General features: G+C 42.8%; 1 protein-coding gene across 2 annotated transcripts; it reads right to left on the bottom strand.

Moving 5' to 3' along the window:
• Nucleotides 1-9: 9 nt before the first annotated feature.
• cep131 (centrosomal protein 131) lies at nt 10-23,119 on the bottom strand. Of its 2 annotated transcripts, XM_061027861.1 has the most exons (30): nt 22,997-23,119; nt 19,947-20,143; nt 19,438-19,532; nt 17,782-17,893; nt 17,217-17,347; nt 16,707-16,811; nt 16,348-16,527; nt 16,114-16,231; nt 15,875-15,991; nt 15,102-15,294; nt 14,901-14,995; nt 14,663-14,797; nt 14,363-14,537; nt 14,131-14,228; nt 13,854-14,033; nt 13,499-13,690; nt 13,064-13,201; nt 11,987-12,112; nt 11,742-11,858; nt 11,500-11,529; nt 10,475-10,577; nt 8,677-8,878; nt 8,191-8,298; nt 6,562-6,679; nt 6,341-6,415; nt 5,676-5,818; nt 5,164-5,341; nt 4,775-4,971; nt 3,507-3,567; nt 10-3,401 (listed from the first exon to the last, which is right to left on the bottom strand). In XM_061027861.1, the coding sequence occupies exons 2-30, from the start codon at nt 20,130-20,132 to the stop codon at nt 3,330-3,332; spliced, it is 3,780 nt and encodes a 1,259-aa protein (XP_060883844.1). In that variant the 5' UTR covers nt 20,133-20,143; nt 22,997-23,119; the 3' UTR covers nt 10-3,329. The 2 variants fall into 2 exon arrangements, with proteins under 2 accessions (XP_060883844.1, XP_060883845.1); XM_061027862.1 differs by lacking the exon at nt 11,500-11,529.
• Nucleotides 23,120-23,649: the final 530 nt, after the last annotated feature.

The following is a 23,649-nucleotide window of genomic DNA, read 5'->3' as shown; positions in this document are numbered from 1 at the left end:
CACAGTGTCTCAACAGTCTTTTGTGTTTTATTCTCTTCCTGCTGATAGATGAGTCAGCATTAGTAACAATAAAAAGCTTTCTACAACAAGGTCAGAAAATGTTGCAATCAAGAGCTACATATTTAGGCGCAGAGGTTTACACATGGAACAACATTTAAACAACGTGCAATAACAGCTGGAATGATTTGTTGACAAAAAAAATGAAACAGGGTGGTGGCCTGAATTTGTATCCCGCACCACCAGGGTCATCTCGGGTCTTGATGGGAGGAATGGTAGTGGCACACAAACGTACACATACACACAAAGGCAGGCTCACTGCGCACTTTTAGGACAGGCATGTGCATGGAACACCAACTCAGATCGCCACACTCCCGAGTCTGAGGCCAGCAGCACGCCCTCCCCTCAGCGAGAGGAGGGCGTGCTGCGAGGCCTTCAGGTCCTCATTACTCACAGTTAGTGACCGTGAAACCCACAGCAGTGTGACATACATCCACCACTTCTGTCGCTCTTAAAAAGACGCCGGCCTGGGATTCTACCTCATCATTGTCCAATAGTTCTCTGGCATCAGACGCAACACGTTTCCCCCCACAGAGATCCAGTTCCTTTTGACATTATTTAACTTCCTAAAAAGTCGCCTCTCAGTCACAAACTACAGGGACTTTAGGAGTTCTCATTTTCTGATCAGTAAAGTACTTGTAGTAGATTTATTTCAGCCACTTAAAAAAAATTAAAATCTGCAGCCTTGAATGTACTTTGGCAAATCAACACATGGCGTTCCAGAAAGCAGGATACTATTGGACGAGCGTAGGCTGCAGATGCTGAACAGAAAGAGAACATGCTGGGCGAACCTTTGAATTCATTAAAAAGACGTTAAAAGCACTAAAATGTTGCCGAGGTCAGAAACTGCATTACTCATAAAGATGCTCTACGACGTGATGCCATGACTGATCCAGTACATTACACTTCATTTGAACCTTTCACATTGTGGACTACTTCACATGTCAGAAAAAACCTGACAAAGTCCATTACAACCATCTATATATATGGCATAGTTATAAAGTTTTATCAGGGCAGGTAAAGTTCTGCCGTGTGACCTTTAGCATTCTTGCAAAAAAAAAGACTTGAAAACACTCTGAGAAACACTGAGGGCAGGTTAGAGTCCTTGACCTTTCTGTGGACTATAAACACGACAAACAAACGCAGAGTGCTAAAAATAAATAGAAAAAAAGAGGAAGAGAATAAATATCTTCTGCGGGGTCTTTACAATCAGAGTGAGGTCTTTCACATCCTAAATAACAGGCCGTACTTTCAGGTTTAGAGTTTCTTTCAGCAGCACAAACTCTTGTCCCCCCCCCCGTCTGCTTGTTGAGTTTGAAGTGTTTTGTCACAGTGCCGCCGCTGAATCAAACCAAAGACGAAACTTGATACCACGGGTTTTTAAAAATCGATATGAACTTATACAAGAGCTTAAACAAATAAAAATCTTTGTCACATAAAAGACGCTTGTAAAAGGAATTAAAGCATCAAAAATTGTAAGCAAACTCCTGCACGCTGTTTGAATTGCACTTTGTCGACGCCATTTCAAACAGTGTACTTGGGTGCTTTGGACTTTCTATTTCTGTTGCCATGGTATCGATATCCAGTTTTACAAGAATTGTATCGTAGATTACAATTGTGGTTTTGTGACAACCCTACTACGAGGCCTTAAAACATACCTTTGGTCACATGCCATCTCCTCCTGCCAGCTAACTCCACCCCAGCTCTGCTTTCCTAATCCTATAAACATTTTCTATGCGCATTCTTTCCACCCTGTCCACCTCCCCCTCATCCTCTTCTTTCCTCCTCACATTCTGAAACTTTCAAAAAGCCGCTCTGCAATCATCCGTCTTTGACCTCAGACAAGCCAACCCTCTTTTCTTCACTCCTTTTAGTTCCTACACAATCTCTCTCTCTCTCTAGCAACGTCCTACTTACACTTTAACTCCCGTCTGTAACCGAGTTAGTACTTTGTGTTAGTACACACTGTGGTTTAAGACGCACACAGAGCAGTTCAGAGCTGCTCACGGGGGCTGCAGTGAGGGAGAGGTTATAGATCCTGTAATTAGCAAGCGCCTCGAAGGGGGGCACTGGGACACAAACACATGACTCAACAGATAACAGGGGGCAAAAAGAGCAACACTGCTAACACACAGAGGCTCCTTCTTCAGCTCTCATGCTGACAGATCCCACTCCTCCTGTTGTTAGAGAACAGTTGTAGAGCTTTCATGCATGCACTTAAACTCCTGAAAACTTCCTGAAATTCTTCCAGGTGAGTTGTACGTTGTGAACACAAACAGCCCCAATTTTTAACCCCCTACTTCACCAGCAGCCGTGGAGCTTATCAGCCTGAAGTTGGGGTAAGAGGGTGTGAAAACAACAGCAGCAAATATTCAGAAAGAAATTCACAGAGTTAGTGGGATGGGGGTGATGACTGTCCTGCACCGGTGCCCGACCGTGCACTGTTCATTCTTTGTCCCGTGTGAACTCTGTGCACCCAATGAAACGTCTTCTTTATGCTTTTCTGTTTGCCAGAATGTTGTTCTCCGCTCTTTGTCATGATAGTGTTGGAGTCTCCTTGCCTCTTCTTTTTACTTCATGTACTGCCTCCTGAACCCCCCCCCCAAAAGAAAAACATGGATAGCCCGAGGTGCAGAAAAAAAAAAAACAACTCAGGAAGATTTCAGGGGTAGCCTCTCTGAAATTTGTGCATTTGTGAAAAGAGAACTTTCTCTGCACCAATACAGGCTAGAACTGGTTTAAGAAACATCTGGAAGTGTTCTCTGAGGCAGCTCCGTGGGGAACATGGAGGCACTACTGCTTCCACAGACTGCAGTGGGAGTGAGGGCAAGGGGAGGGCGGAGGGGGGTGGGGGGTTGGGGGGATATGAAAGGGGGGCGCAGTCACTGACATCTGCAGTAATCTGGAAACAGAAGAAATATAAGAAGAATAGGACGTCCATCCTCAGTCTTTTCATGTGGTGCCACCTGGTCTGTTTCTATTAGGGACATTTCAACACAACACGCTTCTTCATGCCTGTGGGGGGGGGGGTCTATACAGTGAGGCCCAGGGCTTTTCCCCCCCATTTTGTATTCTTCAAATGAGGTAGGACAAGGTTCAGTCACTTGTTCAACATCTGAAGTTCCACAGGTTCAGTCTTGCTGGTAGGAAAAAACATCCAAAGGACAAAAAAGGGCTGAGGGTATGGGGGGGGGGGCTTCAGCGACACCGTGGATAGAGGTTCTGTTGGGGGGGTGGTGGTTGAGACAGATGAAAACAGGCCTTCCTGTCAGTCACTTTTCCAACAGCTGTTTCCTCTGCTGCTCCCACAGGGCCTCCAGGTGGTCCGCCCTCTTCAGCGCAGCCTATCAGAGGAGAGAATATTTCCACGCGCTGTCAATCATCTCATCCTTAAACCGTCTTTTTATTATTCATGATTTTTTCTACCTGTTCGTCATTGGGTCTCTTACCTCGTGCTGCTTCCGGAGATGATTAACAGTTTCTTCCTTCTTCAGAATAGCCGACTTCACGCTAGAAAATCAAAAACAGAAAGTGAAAAAGGGGATGATAAAAAGTGAGGTTTTGGTTTGCAACAACACTAAATTCACTTCCTGTTCAGTACTGCTCACTCTGAGGGAATTGTGAGTTTGTTTATTTATTAAATATTTATTTTTATATATATTTATATTTTATATATTATTATATATATTTATTATACAATATTAGTAATTAAGTAACTAATTTGAGACTGATTTTAGTGATATTTTGGTTATTTTTCCCTGATTTCAGGGTGGTGCCCCCGAGTCAATTAAATGTAGTTTAATAACATTGTTATTTATATTAATAAATAATTAAATATAATTATTAATAATATAACCAAATTTGACTAGATAAAACCCCAACGGATCACTTTTAACTTTTTGCTACTCCTTTTCGGGGATGTAAGAGCAAATGAAGGACACTGAATTTTCTGACATTTGTTTTCTACATATTTTTAATTACAGCATGTCTTTGTTTGTGTTGTCTTTCTACATGTTTGAAATAAAGAAAGAAATAAAGAAATGTTGAGAGACTGGTGTTGACCTAATCCTTGTGACAGTATTTCCTATAAATAAAACCTGACAAACCTGGCTGTGCTTTACCTCTGCCAACAGTTTGAGTTCCAGTAAGTTACACCTGTTTGGGCAATATGACAATAATAAGTCATTTCAAACTCGTGGTGGCTAAAAATTAATTTCAAACATGATTATGTCTGAAGTCTGAACTGGGTGTGGTGGCTAAAAATTAATTTCAAACATGATTATGTTTGAAGTCTGAACTGGGTGTGGTGGCTAAAAAGGAACTTCAAACATGATTGTAAACATAAACAAGCACTAAACACGATAGGATACAAAAACATTTTCACACACACTCACGGTTAAAAAGCTGTGTGGCTTCCACAGACTGTTACTGTGGCAACGCAAGAGGTATACTTCAAATATACTAATCAAATAATCTTTAATTCTGCACTGTAACTTTTAACTCCTTATTTATTTCAATGAATTTCATGCTCCTAAACTTGCCAGCATCAAAGCCCAGACAAGCGTACTGTATCTTTATTTACAGTTAAAGTAACCCTGAACCAACTTGCATTTAAACGTTGTTGTTTAAAAAAGACATTAGTGCTGTCAGTTTCAGCTGTAATGAACTGGAAACAAAAGTTCGGCTCATCACTCTGTCTCTCTTTTTTTAAACTTACCGTTGGTGGACCTCAGCCAGCTCCTCCTCCTTCTCCCTGGTGACTCTCTCAACCTCCAGACGCAACCTCGCTCGCACCTCCGACACCTCCACCTTCATCCTGCGGTTCTCCTCCTCAGTCATCACCAGCCGGTCGGCAAACTCCTGCCGTATCACCTCAGCCAGACTGTGACGCTCGTCCACCAGCTTATCTCTGGTCTGCAAATTTGAAATGTTTGCAAAAGTCAAACACGGCATTTCTGGAGTTATTTTTCATATTGTACACGTTTTTCATCTAGAGTTCTGTTTACATCCTGGGAGGGATTCTGTGATTTCTTCCTGTTTGCAGATACCCAGGAGTATAAGACATGAGAGAGATATCCTGAGGCATTAAGCTGATTTGCTCCTCACCAGTGTGATGTCTTCCATCTCCTGTTCTTTCTGTCGGAGAGCGGCCTGCAGTCGGATCAGCTCGCCCTCCGCCTCCATCTGCTGCCTCCTCAGCTCCTGTTGTTTCTCCACAGCCGTCCTCTCTGAGCGCTGCAGCTCCCTCAGCTCTGCCTCGTATTTTTCCCTCACACGCTTCACCCTGAGAACAGTGACAATGCAGGTTGATGTTGAATTACGTCTTTTTTAACATGTTGTGGGTTTGTTGTTTTAACAGGACAGAAGCAGACAGAAAAAGGTGTGCACAGTCAATTAAATGTCAGGTACTGGACATAGGACATATAAAACCATGAGAAATGTTGGATGTTTACAACCGCGGGTGGCTCTCCGTTTAAAATGAATGAATGTTTCACCTCATTTTATTGTTAAAAAGGAAATAATGTTAGAGCTCATTCAACCAATCGCACAATCTAATTCATCACATCAAGTGCAATACAACTGTGAATCAAGACACACACACACACACACACACACACCTGTTGTCAGCCGCCCTCTCACACTCCTCCTTGTCCTTGCTGGTCTCCTCCTCCAGCGTCCAGATGGCGAGCTCGATCTCTTTGTCGCGTTCTCGTCGTAGCTCTTCTTTGAGCTCGCGCTCGCGGCTCAGCAGCCAGACTTCCTGCAGACACACAAACATAATTGTTTGGTTGTCATGGAAGTTTTCTGACCTCATACAGACACAAACACTACAGTGCAAACAGTGAAAAGAAACGTTTGTCACTTCCTGGTTAGTGGTTCACAGAATCTACACAGTTGAAGTTCCTGGATCATCGATGTGTTTATTTTTTTATGACTCTGCTCTTACACTTAATGTTTGACGTGTTCCCTGTAAAGGCTTTTATAAAGGCTCTATCCAAGTTACATTTTAACAGAACAGGATACCTTCTATTAGTGCAAGTGGAAATGTTCCACCTACCTGCAACCACACACAGCTCTTATTGGAAATCTTAGTTTCCCAGCTTTGTTTGAAACAGCTAGAATAAAACCAGTCAAAATATAATATTTGTCTGCAAACAAGTACGAGACACTCGAATGAGCTGAGTACTGAATATGTACTGAACTTACAGGTTTGATGTTTAACTCTTCACTAGAACAGGCAGAATGTAGCCGTGTAGTTTCAGATGTCTGAACATCAACAAACCTCTTTCTTCTTGTGATTTTCTTCCCACGTCTGCTTCTCGATGTCCGAGCGTTCCTGTGCGGCCCTCATCTCCACCTTGTTAAACAAATAAGACCACTGCAGTTAGCACGCTGCAGTCCTGCTAACTTCCTGATAAAGGGTCTATCAAGGTGCAGATAGAACACAGATATTCAGGCCAGCAGGAACAAACTGAAGTTATTTTGGACCGCTGAAGTGCTCACCTGGTGCCTCCTCTCCTGCTCCTCTCTCGTCTTGTCCAGCTCCTCTCGGAGGGCTCGTCCAGCCAGAGAGCTGTTCTCCTCCAGCTGCTTTCTCAGATCCTCCAGCTCAGCGCGCTGCCTGCAAGTCAGACACACAGAAGAGCTTTGGAAAGGAAAGCCAGGCATTGAGATACATACAGTCCTCTATGTATTTACTATGAACTCTTGAAATGGTAGTCAGCATTAGCCATGTGGGATGCTGGGAGGTTTCAGAATACAGTTGCAGGAAAAGGTATGTGAACCCTTGGATTTAAAAAACTGGTTGACCCTCCTTTGGCAGCAATAACCTCAACCAAACGTTTCCTGTAGTTACAGATCAGACCTACACAACGGTCAGGAGGAATTTTGGAACCATTCCTCTTTACAAAACTTTTTCAGTTCAGCAATATTCTCGGGATGTCTGGTGTGAATCGCTCACTTGAGGTCATGCCACAGCATCTCTATCGGGTTGAGGTCAGGACTCCAGAAGGCGTATTTTCTTCTGTTGTTGATTTACTTCTGTGCTTTGGGGGTCGTTGTCCTGTTGCATCACCAATCTTCTGTTGAGCTTCAGTTGGTGGACAGATGGCCTTAAGTTTTCCTGCAAAATGTCTTGATAAACTTGGGAATTCATTTTTTTCCGTCGATGATAGCAATCTGTCCAGGCCCTGATGCAGCAAAGCAGCCCCAAACCACGATGCCCCCTCCACCATACTTCACAGTTGGGATGAGGTTTTGATGTTGGTGTGCTGTGCCTTTCTTTCTCCACACAGTGTTGTGTGTTCCTTCCAAAGAACCCAACTTTGGTTTCATCTGTCCACAGGATGTTTTGCCAATAGTGCTGTGGAACATCCAGGTCCTCTTCTGCAAACATCAAGCATGCAGCAATGTTTTTTTAGACAGCAGTGGCTTTCTCTGTGGTGTCCTCCCATGAACTCCATTCTTGTTTAGTGTTTTACGTATCGTAGATTCGTCAACAGAGATGTTAGCAATGTGCCAGAGATTTGTGTAAGTCTTTAGCTGACACTCTAGGATTCTTCTTCACCTCATTGAGCATTCTGCGCTGTGCTCTTCCAGTCATCTTTACAGGACAGCCACTTCTAGGGAGAGTAGCAACAGTGCTGAACTTTCTCCATTTATAGACAATTTGTCTTACCGTGGACTGATGAACATCGAGGCTTTTAGAGATTCTTTTGTAACCCTTTCCAGCTTTATGCAAGTCAACAATTCTTAATCGTAGGTCTTCTGAGAGCTCTTTTGTGCGAGGCATGGTTCACATCAGGCAATGCTTCTTGAGAGTAGCAAACTCAAAACTGAAGTGTGTTTTTTATAGGGCAGGGCAGCTTTAACCAACACCTCCAATCTCGTCTCATTGATTGGACTCCAAGCTCACTCTCACAAACAAGAAAGACAAAGTTTCTACTGGAGCGTTTTGTGGGGATTAATGGATCTCTGTTTCTCTCTCAACATCTTCAACCAGGGATCTGCTCAGTGTAACAGCATTCACCAAACCAAATTTCTTGTTCGTGTTTCTCTGATTCTAATCTTATTCTGGAGCCGACCGTGAAGACTGGAACAGTTTCTGGAGAGGTTTTTTGGACTTTGACTCACCTTGCAGCCAGCTGAGCCAGCCTCTCTTTCTCATCAGCCACCTCCTTGTAGAGACGCCTCCTCTGCTGCTGCAGGGACAACTCCTCTTCCTGTAGCTGTTTCTCATATCTGACAAACAAACACACACACACACAAGATCAATATGTGAGTATCAAATAAACAGTGTTTAACTGTTGCACACGGACAGAGCTGATGAATATCTCTAAACACTTCTTTCATCAATTCCTGTAAATAAAAGAAGATTATCCTCATGGGAACAATTTCCATATTTAAAGAACCATGGTGTCGGATCTTCAGTCATTTTAAACACAAAGTTGATGCGAGCGAGAGAGAACGAGGTCTGCAAAAACTGAAATGCATGGTACCAACAAACATTGTCTGAGCTTTAATGGTATCATTTAAAATTCTGGTAACATAACGACCCTCATCCTCACAAAAAATTAGATGCAAGTAAATTTAAAGCTTACTCTGATATGACATGCGTACCTCTGTTTGGCTAGCTCTCTCTCTCTCTGACACTGCTCTTCCTTCTCCCTCTCCAGCTGCTGGCGGAGCTCCTCACACTGGCGGACGTAGCGTTGGGCCGCCCGGTCATCGGCCTGCAGCAGCTCCGCCTCGTGCAGTGTCCGCAGCTTTTTCAGCTCCTGTTTGTGCTTGGAGATCAGCTTCTGGATCTCTGGCTCCAGACCTGAGGGAGGATGGGGAACAGAACATAGATCATGGTGTGTGGCTTGTCAAGGCCTGCAGCATGTTTACAGAACAGGGGGTGCAATTTGCTGAGAAACAATGCGGATGATTTATCATCCTCTGATCATTTAATAGTATTGATCCTTTGTTTTAATGAAAGCAGTTACTGTTAAAGGGTAACTAAACCCCATATTTTCAGTTGTACTGCTCTACCCAGGAATTTCAAAAAATGCATTTAGAATGTCAATGTATCAACTTCGAGAAGGAGGGGGGCGGGGGGTAAGACACGCCCACTCACTCCTTTCGCGCCGTTATCAGCCGCAACATGATACAATGTTTGCCCCACACACACTTGACTCCCCACAGTTCGCCGAGTCAGGTGACGAGGCTTTTATAGGTTTGGTGACGTGGGGATGCACTCCCAGGTAGTACTGTACTCCACACAGCCGTTAGAGTTTTTCAAACGGAAGGGCAGACACTATGCACATTTCTAACACAATATTTAGAATTTCAATACTTTGTACTCAAATGTCGAGATTGGGACTTGGATTGATCCATAACACTACTTAATACTCAAATACAGAAGTTTAGAGTTGAAAAAAGTGGTTTTAGGGTTTAGTTACTCTTTAAGCTGAGCTAAATATATCAAAGCTGTGGTTATTCAAAAACAAACAAATAGTCCTGGATTCACATTCCCAGTGACTGTAAAGAAAACAGGGAACTATCACAGCCAGGATATAACGGAACAACAGGGTGAGTTTTGAAAATATTACTGACCCTCTTTGTTAATGTTTTCTTAGCAGGCCAGAAGAGGCCAAACCAACCTTCTGTATACAACACAGTGGTTACTTCCAATAAACTAGTACAATCAATAATCCAGCAGCAAGTTTGAGATCGATGTCATGTGAAGCTATCAGCTGCCGGAAAGCCGCAGCCAAAATGAGCAGTGAAAGAAAATGGAGTCATGTGGTGTGACGCTTACAGATACACTACCAGGTTTAAGAAGGATGCAGAAGAAACAGATAAACTACTTTTGACAAAATTCTTCAACGCCTGAGTGTAACCTTACGTCAGATTTATTCCTAGGATGGAGCAGGCGTAAGTTTAGAAAGTCAGACTGGTATCCAAGGTAACACAACGTCACAGTCATTAAACTAAGCTGTGTGCACTCGATCACCTTTCCCACAATGCAACCCTATTGACAACAGTTTGGTTATAGAGCAACAGGTATGGTAGGCAGAAAAATGTGCGTTTGGCATGAAAACTTCTAAAATCCTGCACACTGACTTTTACATGCGGAAACAGTCAATCGGTCTTTGACCACCTCCTCTGTGGCTTGATAAGATCGTCGAATGAAACCAAACATGCAGAAAACATGAAATCAGAGTCAGTGCAGTTACAGCTCTCAAAGAGAAGGTTTAAAGAAACAAAAGCAGGACAACAATGAGACATTAAGCCACATCTGTCCAGGTTTGGATCTGTTGTTAATGATAGTGTGCTTGATTAGAGCAGCAAGGAGAAGTTATCACATGCCCTGATATGTGCATGTGTATGGCCTGACCGTTGTAGATATCTGTTAGACATGTGCTTATGGTACCTTTAACAGTGATTTCTTTGATCTTCTTGGTTTTCTCATCGATCCATTTCTCCCTCCGGATCTTCTCTGTAGCACTCATTAACTCTTTCAACTTCTTGATTTCCTGCGAATAGACAATTATACGGTGGCCCTGAAGGTCAGCTGTGCAAATATGTAATGATTGCGAAAAACATTTCACTACATGCAAAAGGATTCCATGAAACACAAAAACATTTTTAAAAAACATAAACATTTTTCAGTGAATGCGAAATATATAAAACTTTTTTTACAACTGCTGCAAAATATATTTCGCAAAGGGGACAGGGTAGACCGGTACTACTTGTTTGTGATTAGACTGAAGTCACGCCAGTACAAACATGTGAATTCACCTGCATGACGGCAGGTTTCTTAGCCTTCCTGACCTGTCTGTTCATATTATGCTCCATACAGCGGGGGGGTGGGGTGTGTGTGTGTCTCTCTTGAGGTAAGACTTGATTTAAAAAAAAAAACAACGCGGAAGTAGCGGACTATGGCAACAGAGTCGGCTATACGACGCTATCACACTATCAACCAAAAGAGCGGAGAAGAACATACTGGAGAACAGAAACATAATGCAGCCGGAGATCGTAGTGGTCGCGTGCAGACAGTCTATGCACTGTGCAGCAGTCACAGGATATAAACGTCACTCCCCCTCCAAGCCTATTGGCTTGAGGTGAATTCTCCGGAGAATATCCTGCCACGTTCTCACATCAGCCCACACGGACTTGATGTGGATAAAAAATACTAGGGGGTCTGGCAGGAGAACCTCCGGGGGGGAAGTCCGAGCGAATAGTATGGCTGTTTGCGTTCACACACACAGCTCCTCCGGATAATATCAATGTAGGCTTTTCATTCACATCTAAACGTAAAAGGGAAAAGAATGAGGAGACTCACATGCAGACAGGCTTTCCAACAGAAGTAGAGAGGGACACACAAATGAAAAATGGTAGAGTGAGAGAAATGATTGTGCCAAAGATGACTGAAATAGAGGAGGAAATAAAAGTTACCTCACACAAGGGACCCAGAATTTGCCACACCTGAAAGCCAGAGAACAACGAATACAAGGACAAAGGACAGTGAAGAACAAAGGAGGGGGAAAACAAGAGAGACCGTTAAAATCAAGGCGAGGCCGCAAGAAAGCAAGATGATCTCACAAGATGATCTCACAAGATGCAAAGCGGCAGCAGAGGAGCAGAAGTCATTCGCACATGCCAATTCTTCAGACTTCATTAAAACATCATTTTCTCACCATTTCATGTTGCTCTTGCATTTGTGCAATCTTCTTGGTGTACTTTTGGTCCACCTGCTTCAGCTCTCCCACCACCCCTTCACAGCGCTCGCTCAAAGTCTTCTTATCATTGATCAGCTGATGGAAGACAAAGTTTATTTTTAGATCACGAGGGGAGGAAGAAACAACATGTAAGAAAGCTGCAACTGAGGTAAGAGGTTGTGTGTGTGTGTTTGTGGGGGGGGGGGGGGGGGGGGGGGGAGTACCTGATCAATGAACGTGAGGTGTCTCTGGATGGTGGCTTCATATTGTTCCTTCTGGAGCTGGAAGTTTCTGGACAGCTCCTTCTCTGTCTCCTTCACATGTCTCACTGTCAGCTCCCTCTGCTGGGCCTGATGTGCCAGAGAGAAGATAAACACAGTAAGCATACATGGCCAGGTACAGTAACCTGCAGGATTAACTGTCACATATTTCACTGTAAACAATAGGACATTGTGCAAGAAAGACACAGAAACAGTGTGTTCTGAGCAGGGCTGAAATAGAGGGGTTTATAGACATGATCAAATACAGGGTCAGAGTGGATTTCGAACAAGAAACTTCACACACATGTTTTAAGCCTGGCTCACACTGCAGGATAATCGGGCAGATTTGAGCTCCGATTCTTTCTTCCCGACAATTTGCTCCCGACTCAAGGCTGCTCGGAATCGATTATCTGCTCGATTATCTTGTAGTGTGAGCGGTACAAAGATCCAATCTTAACGTCCCCGATCTTTCCCGATATTTAGAATTTCAAATCTTGACAATTACATCATGAAAGGATCCGGCAGAAGTTGTGTGTGACTACAATATAATCATGAGGGACAAGGCATGACAACATTTAAAATTTTTTTTTTTTTTTTAGTTTTCAGTAGCCTACAGATCATCAGTGCAGCACTTTTCTGAAACTTGTATCCATAAATCTAAGATTTTATCAACTTTCCTCTATCCTACAACAACTTCCACTTCCTTCTCTTTCACCAATCCGTTTGAGTTTTCAAATGAAACTTTATAAACAATTGTCAACGCTCCGTCCCGATTTCACTCGTACAGTGTGAGCTCTCTGCTGTGCCCGACACTCGGGTCGTACAGTGTGAGTACATAAATCTCAAGGTCTGGCCGGGCGTCGTAAACGATTCAGTCGTACAGTGTGAGCTGACATGCCACCCCGACTTTTATACAATCGGGGAAAAATCGCACAGTGTGAGCCAGGCTTTAGGGAGCTCTGAGACTTATTTAAACTGGTTGAAAAGCAGGACAATATGTGACCTTTAAATTAATATTATTCTATGTGTTCTCTCCCTCACCAGTGCCGTCTGCAGCATGTTGACGGTACGTTTCTTCTCCTCTAGCTCCAATTTGATTCTCATCATGGATCCAGTGATTTCAGCGGCTGTGGCAGACGCCTGCTCCACACCAATCAGCTCCTCCTCTGACAGCACAGCCTGAGATCAAACAGGAACACCGGCAGGGTTAAAAAAAAAAAAACCTGCCCATGTTTGATCCTTCCATCTATCAGGAAATCTAAAAGCATCAGGACTGACATGATTTGACAACCGGCAGATTTTAGTAGATGGAATCACAAAACATCTACTCTGGTTTGGAGTAGCTGAATGACTCATATTGATAGGGAAAACACAATGATAATATTCAATATGCATTAAAAGGCTAAGTGACAAAAAACAGAAAAACGTAAGGGTTGCTTAAGTGTCTCATCGTGCTCCACTGACTCAAACACTGACCTCTCTGTGAGAACCTGAGGTAACAGAGCGGGGTCTTTCCTGTTCAGATTTCTCCATCTCATCCAGGAAGCTCATGATGCTCTGCAGCTTGGCCTCAGAGAGGAGGGCGCCCCCGTCTGGCAGCGCAGGGTGATGGCTCAGCTGGCCGTGACGCTCCAGGTTGTCAGTGGTCAGAGAGTTGGAGTCTTCATCCTGTAATGAGACGAATAAGAGGAGATGGTGGTTCTAAGTCATATTCCATCTATTTAAAGAGATGTAGAGTTTCTACATTAGTAGGAATTCAATCTTGGAACCCAACATTTTTATTTTACTTAACACTCAAGCTGATAGACATGTTGGACTGTAGAAGACTCACTTCATCTATCCAGGCATATTTCTCTTTGTGGTAGCACTTTGGCTCCGACAGCCTCTCTGGCTCCTCCTCTAATAGCTTCAGGGTGTCCAGCAGCTCAGTGAGAGTGGTTTTGGACGGAGCCCTGCTGGACAAAGCTCCCTGTCGCTGGTCCTCCACGCTTACCGACCTCTGCAGGATCTCCTGGAGTGTGGACATAAGAATTGTTTTTATAGGGGGACCAAAATAACATTTAAACCAGCGAGGTAAAGTGCAGCTGAAAGATTGCAGATATATTTACCTGGGAACACTGGGAACCTCTGCAGTTGGACAAAGCTGGGGAGACAGCCCTGAAGCTGGAGAGCTCCCCTAAGTCAGCGACAACATTCAGGTTGGAGTCTGTGGAAAACATGAACCAGAACAGTTTCTATAAGTTGAACTTTTTAGCAACCTCATCGGGTGTGTGAAGATATTTTTGGTGTTGAATGAGCAGTATTCTTATTTTGCTGACATGCTGACAGAAACATACAGACCTGTGTTCTTAGCTTTGACATCTGTAGGTGACATCAGACTGTTGTTGCTCAGGGAGGCAGGACTTTTGCTGGTCAAAGATATTCTCGGCGGTTTCTTGCGTCCGACCACACCAGTCTGTCTCACGTTATCCAGCTCAACATCTGTGACCCGCTGCACTCTCTTCTGCTGCAGCTCCTGCAAACCACCACAAGGGGGAGACACCAGACAATGGGTTTTTTTATGCAACGCATTGTCAAGTGATGAAATGATTACTTTTTAAATGTGTCTTTAACCATGAATCAGAATCGACAAAAACTTACACTTCCACCAGGTGTGTCCACCTGGGTGGCAGCTAAGCGTGCAAGACGAGCTTTCTCTTTACGTTGGAGTTTCCTGTCGTTTTCCTGCTGCTGCTGCTCCAGACAGATGTCCACCTCTACTCTGATCTCCTGATCCTACACAGGGGGGGAAGTATAGCGCTTGGTAAATATCAGGAAAACTGCAAATATTAAGACTTGAGGAGGTGAAGAGCCAAGTTGTGGATTGATTTGTTTGTACCTGTGAGCACTGAGACCCTCTGTGACCAGATAGAGCTGGAGAAATAGCTCTGAAGCTCAGCTCGCCAAAGTCTGCCACAACATTTAAATTGGAGTCTGTGGAAACACATAACTATTTAAACATTTTAACACAATCCTTTTATATTATCTATTTAAAAAAAAAATCCACAGTCATTTTGGCAAACCATGCAGACACACGGACCTGTGTTCTTCGCTTTGACGTCTGTTGGTGACAGCGGACTGTTGTTGCTCGGTGAGGCTGGACATCTGTTGGCGGGACATATTCTGGGCGGCTTCTTGCGTCCGACCACACCGGTCTGTCTCAGGCTACCCGGTTCTGCCTCGGCTGCTTGCTGGACATCTGCAACCTGCTGGGATCTTTTGAGCTGCAGCTCCTGTGGCACACCACAAGAAGGAGACAAAGGATTCATGTTGTCACCCATCAAAATCAATCACAAAAAAAAAAAAAAAGGCAAAAAGTCACACAGAGGCTGAATTCAAATGTTAGATAACAAAAACAATTTGCACTTCATATCAAGGCGTAATGATCATTGAGTCAACATAGATGGTTTAAACTTAATTATCCAATTAAGTAGGTTTGGCTCCAAATGTAGGTAACTGTTGACTGTGCTGTAAATAAGATTATTTATCATGACCAATGACTCACAGCTTTGATGTAGTGAAATCTGTCTACCTCTTGGAAATTATTCCATCTTTACATCACTACATATTTTTTATCATCTTTATTTCTGCCTCCTTTACAACGCTACACACTGCACTATTGTCAGGTTGTATATGTTTTAGTTTAATATGAGATTTTGAATGCTTGCACATAGAGATCAAAGTTAACCAGAGTCAAATTCCTTCCTTGTTTGTGTAATGTGATTCTGTCACAGCATCTACACTGAGTTTTATGAGTTTGAGCTGGAGATGAGTCATCTATGTTGTGTTTATCATTTAACTAGAGGTGAGCACCTTGATGGCTGCGAGGCGGGCCAGGCGAGCTTTCTCTTCGCGGATCCTTTTTCTGTCTTCATCCTTCTTTTGCCGCTGCTCCGGGCCACCGTCCTCTCCTGCTCTCTCCTCCCACTCCTTACAGCACAATCCAGAGACAGCGTTAATGCAGTGACAACAGAAAGAGAAATCTTAAACCAAGATGATATCATGAGAGACTAAAAGGTGAGGTCATCATTAGCCTGTGGACAACTGGATACCTTTCTTTTATTGGCAAGGATGCGTTTGAGCATGGCCTGGTCGGTGTGATGTCTCTTTGCATGGCGTCTGTACCAGCGCTGGATGGTGACTGCTGCCTGGTTCACCTGCTGAATAAACCTTCAAACACACAAAGGAACTACGATAAGTCAAAAACTAACTTACAGAAGAAAAGAATCATTAATGGAACAGTAAACACCAGAGGAAACACTGTGGAAGCACAGGGGGGGTCTGACCTCTCAGCCTCCTCCTCTGTGACCTCCCTCCTCCGGGACAGGACGGGGCTGCCGTGCTGGGCCGACACCGGGGATCTGTTATTTGAGGGGGAGGAAGTTGAAGAGAAATTCTTCTGGGACTTCGTAAGGGAGCCGTTCTCCTGCGACACCTCATCGTTTGCTGTGGCCTTCAGAATGTTGCTGTGAAATGAAAAAGGTTATAGACATTTTTTTAGCAACCTCAAAAAAGTGGGTTCAACAAAAGAGTTAAAACAGAAATGTGTCATTTTATTCTAATATTGCAAATAATCAGCCCAATACATTCGGCCTAACCTGAATAAACTCTTCAAATGTCAGAATATCATAATTTCAGGACATACTTAAAAGAGGGCTTCTGGTTGGAGCTCTTAGGTGTGAGGGGTTTTTCGGAGTAGTTGTTGTGTAAGATGGTGGTGACAGAGTTCCCAACAGCTCCCTTGTTGCTCCTGGGGGTGAAAAGGGCAAACTTACACTCCGCAGGAGACTCTTCAGACCGACAAACTTCACAAATCACGTGTTTTGGCATGCATGTAGAGTACTGAAACTTTCTCTTTACCCCCCTCAAGGTCTTACAGTAAGTGATACTGTACATGCTTTGAATTCATCCCAATCTCAACTCAGACTGACTTTTTGGTGACAACTCGTGGAAGACAAAGTGTATGTGAGTGGGGTGGAATTCCCTGAAGGCAGTATCAGCTGCAGTGATCAACAGGTATGAAACACGAGAAACAGAAATGTAGAATGCTGCAGCGCGAGTCGTCACCAGGCTCGGTTGTCTCTGCTCTGTGTGGGCTACTGTGTGTGTGTGTGTGTGTGTGTGTGTGTGTGTGTGTGTCATAGATGCTGCCCACCTGTTGTTAGCAGTGAAAGTGGCAGCCAGAGCAATGCCAGGCTCTCTTTTCTTCATGCTGGTGGGAGAGTCCACACTGCCCGTAGTGCTGCGTGGGCTCGAATGCACGGGGAACGCTCTTGGCTGATCGTCCTTTAAGAAGGGGAAGCACACACTTGTTACACCCTGAACACTGTGAAAGTTTACACCCTCCCTGACTCTCTTTAGTGTTCTATATTTTGAGGTCTAAATTATTAAAGGCTAAGACAAACAAAACAATAAAGCTGAGGTCCAGCACCTCACATGCTCTGCAGGATAGCATTGCTGTTTATATTTTCTTAGTCATACTCTTTTTATATGCTCAACTATTTATATTCTTTTGTATATACATCCTATTGTTGTTTCTATCTGTATTTATCGTATCTATCCTGTACAATTTGTATTACTTATTTCTCTGTCTTGCTGCTGCAAAGTATTATCCTATCCTATCCTATATATTCGCTAACCTTCTAGCTCAACATGGGATCATATGAAAATCAGCATGAATATAATATCAGATGCACGTGGAGTGTGGGTGATGGAAATACCAGGATGTTCCATGTGGTTCGGTCTGGCGATGTCTTGCTGAGGCTGGCCAGTTTCTTACGTCCATCTGAGCTGCGATTGAAGAGGGACAGGTAGTCCTCATTCTGGTCTTGGCTGTAAAACACACACAGCTTGGTTTCATGAGGACACATGTTTCACTCTCATGTTTGAGATGTATAAACTAGTCACTGGTGGTGAGATCGTTTCCTCTATTCCAGGAAATTAAAACCAACATTGTTTGCATGAATGGATATCATAAGAATGGGAAGCAAAAGCATGAATTTTATTGCAATCTGCGTGAAGGGACTCCAAATTCTGGCCTCGATTTTCATGAAAAGAAGCTTAGTAGTTAGGAAAACATTTGTAAACAACCCAACACAAAGCTGGAACCCTAAGTTGTGGCTTTTAGTCTTTTGTGATTAAATGTTGTAATGACAGCTGCAGAAATGGGACTCATCCCGTTCTCTTCTCCTCCCCCCCAAAGTCCTGGAATCCCGTTTGTGACAGCTGACCGTCTGCTGGGGGAGAACTCTGCTGTGGATTCCATGTTAATACGTGCATGCATATGTTGATCCTGGTGGCCTGTCGAACATCCTTCAAATAGCCTTACACACCAGCCCCTCCATCATGAGGCACAGATGTAGTGTGACCTGCTGTCTAGCCCCGCCTCCACTAATATCTGTGCTGCAGCCTGCCTGTGCTGTGCAGGGGGGTTTCTGTCTGGGTACATTTAGAAATGAACGTGTGTGTGTGTGTGTGTGTGTGTGTGTGTATGAGCATACAGAGGAGGGGGGTAAAGCCAGCTGGCCCAATGAAAAGCAATCTGACAACAGTATTCAGGCAGCACATTCCTCTACTTTTCAAGAGGGTGATGCATGAAGGGGAGGGAGCAGTGGAGAGGGAGAGGGGCAGTGAGAGACCCAATGACAAACTCTGAGACTCTGAAGGGCTATTTAGAATGTCTTTAAATTTAAAGCCCCTCTGCTCTGCATCCTCAGAGGCACTGAGAGGAGGGGGGGCTAACGGCAGCTGCCGGACAATAGAACCAGTGCGCGCACACACACTTTCTTCCTTTCACTGGCTTCTGGCTGAAGGGGGGTAACCTGACCTCGAGGTCCCGGCCCTCCCCCTCTGACCTGGGACAAAGCAAGTCCCCGCACCCCGCAACCTCAGCAACAGCCACCCAGCTTCCCTCTGCTCTTTATCATGCGGTAGCCGGCGCGCCACAATTTCCATTGTCCGACATGCTGAAGCTTCAAGGCTGCCAGCTGTTGCTGAGTGAAGAGAATCCCTTTGGTTTGAAGAGCAAAAGACTCCAGCTGAACAACAGAGATCGTTCCTACTTCTAGACTCTCAGACACTCTTAATCTAAAATGAACTTATCTTTATTTTTCTTTCCAAAAAAACATTGCCTTGATATTTTTGGAGCATATCAGTCCTTTTAAAGGTCATTTGATCTCACTGAATGTTAAGTGCAAGTTTTCCCCCGGGGGCTTTGCTGAGTTCATGTCACAGCACATAATGTTCTGTATTGTAGTGTGTCAATGTCAGTGATAAGGACTGAGGGAAAGAGTTCTGACGCAGAGACACAAGGGGATTCTTTCTGAAATACTTCTGCTTTACTTGAAAATGCATGTACAGTATGAGTGTGTTTGTACCTTAAACTGATGTTGGCCTGCTGGTTGACCTGAGTAGTGCTGTTGGACCGCCTGAGGTTCTTGATGGAGCGGGAGCCACTGAAGCTGGTTTCACTCTGTGGATTTAAAAGATTTGTACTTTTATTAAAAAGATGTTTAAACGCTCCTCTTTCTCGTCCTTCCTGTTTAAAATTCTGGTGTCTGGACATGAGGATTTGCAGATCCCATGTAGCGTTTTGAAAACAAAACTGAAAAACTGTTGCCAGTTTTCCTTTCACTCCACAAACACATAATAATATCTCCAAATGTTTAGGGTGTACTTAACCAATACTTGACACTGTACTTGAGGAGCTGCAGAACAAAACTATTGAATCTTAACATTCAGGCATTACACTCATGCTTTCATCAGGAACCCTGAAACATACAATGCGATAGACAAAGTTCTGACTTGCTCATTCTTGCATCTTGAATAGATTTTCTTTTTTTAATAATTAGTAGTTCAGTACCAAAGCACACATGATGTTACTCACCAGCGTGTTGCGTTTTCCTCTGCTATCACTTGCCACAGAAACCGACACAGACCTGGAGAAGTACTTCCCAGGCGATGCACTGCTGGGTCTTCTGGACACAGTGAGCTGGGAGCCTGACAAGCTGAGGTCCAAGGCATCTCCTGAGCCGCCTGTCGGAATGGATGAAGGGCTGCGTGTTGTCTGCATCCTCTGAAAACCTGGACTCGAGTCAAAAAAGACCTTTATGAGAAGACACAATGGGCAACACATGCTATTTGCCCGAGGGTTCTGTGGTTACAACCACAAGAACAACAGACAAAATAACAGATACCCTGACTATTTAGTCTCCCATGGTAACCAACAACAAAAAAACACAGGTTCTTTTTTCAACAGCTGGGATAGAGTGACAATACAGACAGTGACAGTGGAGAACGAGCTCAAATCAAAGCACACGCATGTAACTAACGTAACTTAAAGTTTACATAAGTAATTACAATGGTTGATCATTGGTAAAATGCTAAACAAATTAATTTTTGCTAAGGCTAAGGGAGTCCTCTTCTATTGCTAAATAGTAAGTAGCTGCCTGGTCCCCGACACCCCCCAAATTAGGAACCAAATTATCAAACAACAACAAGAAAAGAACAAGAAATATTGTAAACAAAAGAGTAAAAAAAAGCCATCTAACCCTGAATAGAGACTACACACGCAGGCACATTACCTGAGCGCTGTAAAAAAACAACAACAACCCACACTAAGAAAAGTCCTGACTCTGTGAGCACAGTCTGACTGTAAAAAAAGATCTGGCTTGTGGCTCGCAAAGGAGGACAGACTCTGCTCTCAGTGTGATAGCTTACAGGTAGACACAGAGCTCCACTTCCTCACATCACGCCCCAGGTACCAGGCTGTGAGAGAGGAATACTAAAGCCCCTAATACCACACGAGAATGTGATGTTTGGTAATATGTTCTTTTTATGTGATATACTGTTTGTACAGTTGTATTGTTCCTAATTGTTGTTTATTGTTTTAGGATCTTCCAGCCCAGGGACCAGAGACATAAATAAGCTTTATAGCTAACTGTGGCCCAACAGTTGAGACATCATGGCCCCTGTCAAATAAACCAATAAGCTAAATGTACATCCTGACTTCGACACAGACACACCAAAAACTCCCATATCTACTGGTAGGAAAACAAAATTGTGAGATTATAGGTGCAAAATGTATCACAGCCTGTCAGGACCTGAGGACGACCAGTGAGACCTGAACACACACAACCACAGACACACACATACTGTATACAAAGCTACACATGTAAAAAGCTACACTACACACAAACTATCACAATAACAATTTAAACACACACAAGAGCCTTATGTGCACACATCACACCTGTTTTAAAATCTTTACACTGGCTGCCTGTTAGTTTTCGTGTTGATTTAAAAATTATTTTATTAGTTTATAAAGCATTACATGGCCTTGCACCAGACTATCTATCAGATATGATTTTAGTTTATGAACCAGTACGGCCCCTCAGATCCTCCAGTTCCTCTCTCTTAGTTGTTCCACAGAGCAGGACAGAAAACCTTTGGCGATGCTGCTTTCAGCTGTTACGCTCCGAGACTGTGGAACGACCTTCCTGAGGGTCTGAGAGGAGCCGGGAATATCGAGATTTTTAAACGCAGTCTGAAAACTCATTTATTCAGTCTGGCTTTTATATAAATTCAATTCTTAACATTACTGTATTGTCTTTTTTATCCTACTACAATTTTAAATATTTTCCTCTTATGTATTTATTTTAATATCTTGTTTATGTGTCGTATTTTATTTTATTTTATTTTTATACATATTTTTAATTCTTATTGGTGTGCATTAGTCTCTCAATGATTTTATAAACTACTTCTTGTCAATAACTTTTCTGCACTCTTGTTAAGCACTTTGAACTGCCAATTTAATTTGTCTGAAAAGTGCTGTATAAATAAAGTTCGATTGATTGATTGATTGAAAATGATTCACAGCCTGTCAGGACCTGAGGACGACCAGTGAGACCTGAACACACACAACCACAGACACACACATACTGTATGCGTTATTTTGTAGATGTTTATCTGATTATTACTCTTTCTATAATGTCATTATTAATGATTATTACTATCAATAACGTTTATTTTTCAACACCGCTCCCCCATTCTATTTACAGTTTCATTTATAATAATAAAAAATAATAATACATTTAATTTTATTATTATATTTATTTTCTTATTAGTATTATTTTCTAAATCTTATTCTAATTATCTTTTTTCTCTTTATTTTAATTATCTTTTTTCTCTTTATTTTAATTATCTTTTTTCTCTTCATACCTTTTCTTTTTGGATTTTTCTTTTTTAATTTCATGTTTGTATTCTTGAATGTTAAAAAAATTATATATAAAAATGTGCCAGGATGAACAAAAATATGTGATGAAATTAGACAACTAGTAAAACAGCCTGCAATAAAGTATTTAAATAAAAACGTTTATTATTGTATTCTTTGTTATTCTATATTTTGTTAACATTGTCACATTCATGTTAATAAAGATTACAGAGTTGAAAAGTCTCTTCTTGTATATCAGCTATGTTAGCCATCTCTCGTGTTTCATCATCACAAAAACAAGACTGTGAAGTATAACATGAATAAAGAAAGAGCTAAAACACAGCCAGAGACAGATTACACTAGTTCACAAACAAACATGTGCTATTAAGCAGACTATTTGTAGCATTAAGTAAAGTAAAGCTGTCATTATTAAACCCGTTGCTAATGGCAACTATAAAACGAACCGTTAATAACGTTACCGTGTTGACTGGGACAGACGCAAATTTGACGATATATTTCTTTATAATTATTTGCCACGTCAACTACTTGGCATTGTGTCACTGTTAAGACGTCAAACTGTATACATTTGGCTTTAAAGACCGATAAAAACACAAAGTTTTCCGTCAAAACAATCCTAGCTAACAGTTAACGTCTCTAACGTCTCACCTCGTCATCCTCCACAAACATTGCTAGCTGAACAAACAGGTCAGTCGTTGGATACTTACTTCAAAAACTGGATGCCAACATTGCATATAAGCTCAACTACGCTCTCTCTCCGTGGTGTTTTTTTTAAATCCCAAATACAATCTGATCCGCAAGAGAAAGTGCTCCGTTCAGTCCGTTCACAAACACTGGGGACCAAATATCCCATATTATCGTCTCTGTGGCAACTACACGGCTAACCGCTGCTTCTTGACGTCTGTGATTGGTGGAAAAGGAAGCGTGTGCATTTGTTCGTGCTCCTGATTGGCTGGGTAGAATTGCCAGTCCGATGGTGCATTCAGGTGGTGTTGGACACCAATCGGAAAACAATTTTTCCCGAGTTGTAATAGTTACAGTCTATGACATGAACACCTGCTCAAGTCTGAAGAACTCTTAAACTCGGAGGAGAATTAGGTGCCCGACTCCCCGATTTGACGCCAGAATCGTCATCACCCGGGGGGGGCAAAATATATTTTCTTAATGTTAAGATTTTTTTTTATTAATTCACGTATTGCTCATCAACTTTTTGCTCGAATATAACTTTTAACAGTAACATTTCACTGATCTTCTTCGTAGCATCAACGCGGTTTTGTGCAGTTGTTACAACATTCAGACTTTCCGAACTGAAATCACGTGAACACACTGAAGTCGGAAGAACGACATCCCATCTCGGAAA

Source organism: Labrus mixtus, chromosome 21, assembly GCF_963584025.1.
Source record: "Labrus mixtus chromosome 21, fLabMix1.1, whole genome shotgun sequence".
Lineage (NCBI taxonomy): Eukaryota > Metazoa > Chordata > Actinopteri > Labriformes > Labridae > Labrus > Labrus mixtus.
Note: the sequence above shows the minus strand (reverse complement) of the source record. Positions and strands in the feature narration are given on the sequence as shown.

What these genes read in the sequence shown, in the direction of transcription:
- cep131 (XM_061027861.1), bottom strand. Translation starts at nt 20,132, where the DNA reads ATGCAGACAACACGCAGCCCTTCATCCATTCCGACAGGCGGCTCAGGA. An exon ending in ACATGCTGCAGACGGCACTG is followed by an intron (nt 12,113 to 13,063) that starts GTGAGGGAGAGA and finishes CTGGCACATCAG; the next exon opens with GCCCAGCAGAGGGAGCTGAC. An exon ending in AGCAGGAGAGGAGGCACCAG is followed by an intron (nt 6,416 to 6,561) that starts GTGAGCACTTCA and finishes TTGTTTAACAAG; the next exon opens with GTGGAGATGAGGGCCGCACA.